General features: G+C 40.6%; 1 protein-coding gene across 1 annotated transcript; it reads left to right on the top strand.

Annotated features, from left to right (window-relative positions):
• The first annotated feature begins 1,743 nt into the window (after positions 1-1,743).
• Positions 1,744-7,312, top strand: LOC123019046 (coordinator of PRMT5 and differentiation stimulator-like). The gene is made up of 4 exons (XM_044421485.1): positions 1,744-1,769; positions 1,856-1,929; positions 4,132-4,341; positions 7,081-7,312. The coding sequence occupies exons 1-4, from the start codon at positions 1,744-1,746 to the stop codon at positions 7,251-7,253; spliced, it is 483 nt and encodes a 160-aa protein (XP_044277420.1). The 3' UTR covers positions 7,254-7,312.
• The last annotated feature ends 265 nt before the right edge of the window (positions 7,313-7,577 follow it).

Raw genomic sequence — 7,577 nt, 5'->3', positions numbered from 1 at the left:
AGTTGTAAGAGTCTAGCTGGTGTTTTGTACTGTAGTAAGCAACAGGAGATGTATAAGAGCAGTCTACAGAAAAGATCCACTACTAGGAAACAATTGCACTGAATTCGGTGAGGCTTATATTAACAATTACTGTGGCAAAAGAAGTTATCTGAGAAATGTGCAAAATAAGAATTGGTATTTTTCAAGAGGCTTGACAGATATCTGCAAGAGTTTCTTTTGGCCTGTACATTCTTAAACGAGAACTCCCTGGAGCAGGGTTGGGCTAAAGGTAGTTCATTACGAATAGGCTTCTGGTTGACTTGCAGTTGGTTAGCAAGTGTCTCTATCTTCCACCTGTTTAAGAACACCAAGAAAAAGTCTTTCTTCTCTCACTGCTGAAATGAAGAAACTTGTGGGAAAACTAGGAATGAACTTTTATGTGAAAATGCTGAGAGCTTAGTTTTGATATTGTAAATAAAGTTCTTGAGCTGATCATACAGTCAGAAGCACTGTTTATTCTTCCTTAATGGTAAGCGTATACTGGATTGTCCAGCTGGAAGGCCCTAGGGACCTGGGAAACAATACAAAAGTAGATCCCACAAGCCTGACGTCTGCTCACCCCACCCTAAATCCAGGAGGGTATTTATATCCCAGAGAAATTAGCAGGGCTAGTCTAGATGAATAAATAGCTTGTGTTTTGAGCACCCTTGTAATTCTGGAGACATTACATTTTTTGCATCCCTAGATTTTTTCTCTGAGGGTGATCCCATACAGTGGTACCTTGGTTCACAAACATAATCTGTTCCATGACTCTGGTTGCAACCTGAATTGGTTGCAAACCAAGTCAAATTTCCCCATAAGGTTCATTGTAAATAAGGTTAATCCGTTCTGATCCCTACGAAAGTGGTCGTGAGCCAAGTCAATTTTCCCCATTAGGTTCAATGTAAATAAGGTTAATCTGTTCTATAAATATTTTTTTAATTACAAAAATTTGAAACAAAGTAACAACAAAGTAACAAAGTACAGTACAGTAGAGAACACTAACCTAGGTGGGGGGGAGGTTAATGTTTGGGGGGAGTCCAAACGATAAATGTGCAATCGCAATCGTGCTCACACAGGGAAGATGGCTGCGATTGGGATTGTGTTCATGTGGGAACATAGCTGCTATTGTGGTTGTCACCCGATGTGGAGTTTGCAAACAGAGGCAATTTTTTTCTGAAATTTTTGTTTGAACCGATTTGATCATGAGCTGAAGCGTTCGTGGACCGAGGTACCACTGTATTTTTCCCTTTATGTTCTGTGAGTTTTGGGGAGTGGGGTGGGAGAGAGAGAACATTATCAGATGAACAGTCATATTTGAGCTACAAGGATAAAATATGAGTATTTTTTTAAATTGGCAGCCAACTCAGCAACATCTTACTTTAAAAGTAGAATTTTCTGACTGAAAGTGAGAAGATTGGTCTCTATGTGACTCTGAAATAGCTTCCATTTCCAAGCTTGAGGAAGCAAATGTCACAGTGCCCTTGTGTACCTGGCAGAAGGAAAAGCCACTTCCTCTTTACAGGTGTTAGGATTGGTCTCATGAGGTTTTATAGGAGGAGGCTAATAACTTTCAAGCAGATGTTGGAAGTAATTGTCAACCAACCATGCATTGTTTAAAGCTGTAATAGGAGCATTAACCTAGACAATATACAGATTGTTCACATGCATTTTGTTAACAGTGATATAAAACATAATAAAATAAAATACATCAGAAATAAAGAGATGGTAACCAGAACTTCAAAAGTAGGGTAATTTATTTTCTTAAGGATTCTTATAGCTGTGAATCATTTGATTTCCTAAACAAACATTTCTGTCTTGCAGTCAAGGGCTGAAGGACTGCCTTTGCTGGACAGAAGGAAGCTGAAATGGCAAAGAAGGTGGAGTCTTTCATTTGGAGGCCTGGAAAAGGTATTTGGGAGGAAAGATGGTTGAGAGATGCAAATGTAGCTTTGCATACAAGAGATGCCCATGTTCCTGGCAGAATAGGTATGAAGAAGTAGTCCTCTGCAGCTGTGTAGCAGAATACATACTCTGCCTGTATCTCAGGAACAATCCCTGTAAGAGATCTTGCATAGCAAGGCTGGGAAAGAGAAAAATCGGCAAAGCCACTGCTAGTTGGTACTGATTTAGTGGGTCACTGGCCCTATTCCATACAAGGCTAGTAATATAAAAAGTGAGCATCTTGAGCTGTAGCCAGGATATGCAAATAAATACAGTGGTACCTCGGCTCACGAATGCCTTGGTTACGAACAAATCAGGTCACGAACAAAAATTTCTGAAAACTTTTGACTTGGGTTGCGAACACTGCTTTGGGTGGTGACCAAGATCGCAGCTATCTCCCCCTCCCCGAGTGGGGAGATGGCCACGATTGCAGTTCTGTTCGTGCAGGGAAGGTGTGCGTGATCAGAGGCGCGCTGCTGCAGGAAAGGCAGGAGCAGCAAAGTAGAGCCACGGCGGAGATGGCTGAGATTTCGCCTATCTTTCCTGCAGGAGCGCACCTCTGATCAGGCACGCCTTCCCTGCATGAAGAGATGGCTGAGATTCTGCCTCTGGTCAGGCACACCTTCCCTGCATGAACTGCGATCAAGGCCATCTCCCCACCCCCAACGCACTGTTTGCGCCCATCTCTCCCTCCCCCAGTGTGCCCGCGATCACACCTGTCTCTCCCCCCCACCCCCTAGCGCACCGGAATGACAGGCGTGTGCAGGGATGACAGGCATGTGCAGGGAGGGATGACAGGCGCGATCTCGGTTGTGCTGGGGGTGTGCGGGGAGATGGCTGCGATCTTTGTTGTTGTCAGTTTACTTCACATTTTTCTGATTTAAAAAATGGTTACAGAATGGATTAACCTTACTTACATTGAACCTTATGGGGAAATTTAACTTGGCTCACAGCCAGTTTGGGTCACGACCAGAGTCCTGAACGGATTAAGTTTGTGAGCCAAGGTACCACTGTACTAAAGAGATGGTTACACTCAGAACAGGACTGGTGATGGTGTATCCTTGTATCCTCCAAATACTACAGCTTTAAGCATTCCTGATCATTGGCCATGCCTTAGGCTGATGGAAGTTGAGATCCAAAACATCTGGAGGGCCATGAGTTTGGGGAATTAAATTAGAGCATGAGTTTGCTCTAACTTACATTAATATCTCACCACATGTTCTCAGGATGGCTAATATTAGTTTTAAATCATGGGGGCAGGAAATAACTTTTTAACACAGATTGTAAGAAACAAATCCACGTATGGAAAAGGATAGGATCCTAACATGGTGTGGGCAAGATACAACCCTCAGTTGATCCAGAAGCAAGTGTACGAATAGTGCATTCACTTGGCTCTCTAGGTTTTGTCCCAGGGCTGCTGTTATTTCAAGGCCATTGTGATGGTGTGAAAGAATAAAGCATTGCTTGCACACAGTTTAGAAATGTAACATCTGTTTGTTGTTGTCATCGAGGACATACACAAATATGAGAATTTGGGGTACTTCGGCAGATTTTAGAAAATGTAGCATTCCAAGATAAGGCTAGAAGAAATGTATATGTTAATTTTGGAGAATGGAAGACCATGATGTATGAATGTATAATATTCAAATACATATAAAGCAAGGGTGCAAAACCTCCAGCCTGGTGGCCCAAAATCTCCCTTAAACTTTTTCTAAAAGGCCATGTCCACTTCACATTTCCTTCACCCCATGATCATTTAGTGATTTCCTAGATTTCGTGTGGTGCCGTCCTGGCACCATTAAAAAAAAAGTCAAAATGCCTCTTTTAAGTCTTCGTTACTGATCGTAAAAGCATTAGGCTAAAATTTGCTGATATTTGTTGTTGTTGGCCCCACTGCCTCTTGCTTTTAGTCCTGCCTATGCTGGGACATGACTGCTTAGTGCTTTCCTGAAATAGAATTTGATCCTTGGGCTAAAAGGTTTCATGCCAGTGTCATAAAGATAACTACAAACAAGATGGATAGTAGTTGTTTTCTGCTGCCCAATATAGTGAAAACAGAAGGAATAGCTTAGCTAGTATATAACTTTAATCCATCAAACGCCCCGGGTTTCTTATGCTTTTTGCTGTTCCATTTTCTAGATTTTTAATTATGGATTCTTTCTTTTAAAGACTTGGCAGAAGGTGTGGTGGAGGTGGTGGCTGAGCCTCTTGAAGACATTGGTGATTGGGAATCCGATTTTGGAGAATGGGAGTCAGATGATGAAGACTGCAACATGCTCCCCAATACAGTTTCTCCTGAAATGAAAACTACATCTCAGTATGAGAAAGAAGACTGGGATAAAGAGCTGGCGGAGTATGAACACAATAATAATCCTTATGGTAGGTGCAAGCTGCTGTATGCATTTTTCAGGCACAGAGAGGTATGTTATGGAGAGGTACCTCTGGAACTGCTCCAGTTTCCTTGGTACTCTTCCTGTAGAGGAAAGTAGAAAGCAAGCTTTGCAAAATGGGTAGCAAGAAGGCAGGAAGAATGGCTTGCAAGAAGCTCCCCTGTCCTTGGCCTGGCTGGCTGGCTTGGTATAGTCCAACACAGATGATATTGGGAGCCTGGGCTTGTCACTTGAAAAAGAGTTGCAGTTAACTCTGGCTTCTTATTTAATTTGCCTCTTGGAGATATGTGTGAATGCAACCAATAACATTGTGAACATGTTTCTTTTTCTTTTAGGAGTTGTACTCCTATCACTTGGCTATCTCTGATCCAGTCCTTATAGATTCTATGGATTAGTCTATAATATAGAAATTAACTTATTATAGAAAATTATACATAAGAAACTGAGTGATGAAAATGACCTATTGGAACTCTTATATTAAAATCAGGAAACAGAATGAAATGATGGATAGAGGAAGACATAAAATGTTTCTAAGTTTATCCCAATATTTTCCATATTCAATTATAGCAGTGCCATCTTTTATGTACACTTTTGTCTGTCTCTAAGAGACAACTGTAAGATTGCATTAAGAGGTACCGTATTAAAAGTCAGCTCCGTCTTTGTTAGTCCAGTGATGATTTGTTCTTTGAACCATGTTGCTAGCAGAGAACTATAAAGCGAAATCTGAGACTGCCAGGGCTTCTGTGCATTGTATTAAAACCTCTCTGGCTTGCTTTGCATACTCATTTACACAGATGTGGAAGAGATTTAAAACATGGGTGGGTAGGTGGTCTGTCTGTCTGTGGAACTGCAGGTTGAACTAAAGGCCCTCCTCCCCTTTAATTTTTTTAGTCAATGCCACAGCATTGTACAGGCTTTTTCCATTATTTGTCTGTGACACTGTCATATTCTCTTCTTTTCTTAACAGTGTGTGCTGGTTCTTCAGATTAAATGGGAGGTAAAGGCAGTTTTTTGCATCACCTTCTAGTGCATCTGTGCTTAACAAGGCACAGTGAGGGCCATGCATAAGGCTTTCCCATACTTCCTTGCAACCTTAGAGTTGTGGATTTTTAAGCTGGAAGAGAGCTCACACTTCACGTTTTTAATAGTGCAGCTCTGTTTCAAACTGGTGGTATTGTCCCATATGTTCCAACTCTCCAGCTTCCTTTTACTGCCTCCCCAGATAGTAAATGTTTGATTAATGTGTTTCAGTTACATATACAGGTCCATTGTGAGAGTAAACAAGTAGTTCCTTTTTCAGAAAAGAAGAAAAAAGCAAAGCAAAGAATACTGCAATACCACTAATTTGCCATACTTCAGAGTTCAGGACAATATTTGATGTAAAAATAGGGTATTTCAATGATGCAAGGTTTGTTCTGGAAACAGAAAATTGGATTTACAGTAATTACAAAGGGGTCCAAAAATGTAACGGGCTTATTTTAGTTTAATTATTAGAAGTCTCCTCCTGCAGTTATTATAGCACACAAAGGGACAATATATCTGTTTTTCTCAATGTGTGTTGTAGTTATAATTGTAATTCTTCATTTCTATTATTCTAAAAATTGGAAAAAATAATAGACTACTGAGCTGTGTGTGTTGTGGGGAAGAATTGTGCAGTGGTACTGTGGAAGTGACATTTTTCAGTTCTCCTGTTAACATTATTTTTGTGAAACGTGTTCTAACCAAACGAAGAAGCTGGGATGCCATTTGTTCTTACTGGATGGTCTGAAGTACTAACGAAAATGTGTATGAAGAGGAATGAGCTATTAAGTGACAGAAGAGTTTAGTTGTGCTGATGAATAGGTGCTAATACCCCTAATTGCTGAAAGGAAAGCAAGTGTTGCTTAGCTCTCTGAATGAGAAAATACTGAATTCTTTGTCAATATTAATTTACTTAACCTCTTGGATCCACTCACTGTTCATTATCTGTAAAGTAGGTCTTATTAAGCTCTGTGCTGTTGAAGTTTTTGACATACTTGTGCAAGCATTATGACTGAATAAGAGAACAAGCACTGGCATTGATAAATGCTCTGATATCTCATACTGTATTTGTTTGTATATTTAGCTTTCTAATCACATTGGTTCAAAGAAGAAATCTGTCAAAATATTTGTAAAAGATTGTCACAGAAATAAAATGGATACCCCTATATGCAACATTCTCAGTTCCTTGGAGGAAGGGTGGCATATAAATGTGAGGAGAAGTAATAATAAATAGTTTAATCAGCAGGGCCTTACTCCGTAACATGGGTGCTTAGAATTAGGGCTAGTTCACATGACATGACAGTCCACTGTGAAATATTGAATCCAATATGGTGAAGTTGTAGCCTGTGAAGTAAGTGTGGCCCCTGTTTTGCATATCCAGCCTTTGTTGGGGAGGGGGTGTTGTGTTGTGTGAACCCAATGAACATAGGCTATGGAAAGGCTAAAACAACTCTGTGTAGCCCTGAAACAGCCTACAGCCGATGAGATACGCAAGGGTTATGTAACCCTCATGAAAACCATGCTCACTAAGTTTGCCCAGTACAACAGTTGTGAATGGGGACTGGATATCTAAAGTGGTATTTGTGGGCACCATTGGTCATTGTGGCTAAATAACCCATAAGAGGTGGCACAAAGCCATGCAAAACAGGTTTAAATTTAGTGATTTAAATACTATATTGACTTAATTACTCCTAAATTACCTCTTTAGAATTAGAAGATGTTATCCATTGTGGAAGTTTCCTAGATCAAGATCCAGCCGAATTTTGTGTGATTCATTGCAAGCCTTTGTATGACCCAAGCTTGGATCATGCAGCACCACTGACTCTGAGCCAGTTGGAGACCATGCCCGTGGATGGCCAGTTTGATGATGCGGCTGACTGAGGCTTTAGCAGCATTGGGACAGAACTGCTGATTTCTGAACTGGAGTTCCCCATGATGCTGGTTTGAGAAGGAACACAGCTCCTTTTTGCTCTCTGAAGATTTTGTGTTTGAGAATGACTGGAGTACAAATACAATTGGAAATTGCAGTGTCAGAACATGCGGCAGATAATGACATTGCTTTGTAGAACTTTTTCATTCCAACTGTCTTGGAATCATTTTGAGAATTATTTTGAAGTTGTGATGTTAGTTTCATTGGAATGCTGCTCAATACTCTCCTCTGTCATCTGCACAATTTTATTTGACAAGAGTAGCCACAATACATAT

Source organism: Varanus komodoensis, unplaced genomic scaffold (assembly GCF_004798865.1).
Source record: "Varanus komodoensis strain SLA01 unplaced genomic scaffold, ASM479886v1 scaffold12, whole genome shotgun sequence".
In the NCBI taxonomy this organism is placed as follows: Eukaryota; Metazoa; Chordata; class Lepidosauria; order Squamata; family Varanidae; genus Varanus; species Varanus komodoensis.
The sequence above is the reverse complement of the archived record's forward strand: the minus strand, read 5'-3'. Positions and strand labels throughout refer to the sequence as shown.

Excerpts from the sequence above, each read along its gene's own strand:
- LOC123019046 (XM_044421485.1), top strand. The coding sequence starts at position 1,744 with ATGGTAACCAGAACTTCAAAAGTAGG. Across the intron at positions 1,930-4,131 it reads CATTTGGAGGCCTGGAAAAG|ACTTGGCAGAAGGTGTGGTG; the intron begins GTATTTGGGAGG and ends TTTCTTTTAAAG. Across the intron at positions 4,342-7,080 it reads ACACAATAATAATCCTTATG|AATTAGAAGATGTTATCCAT; the intron begins GTAGGTGCAAGC and ends TTACCTCTTTAG.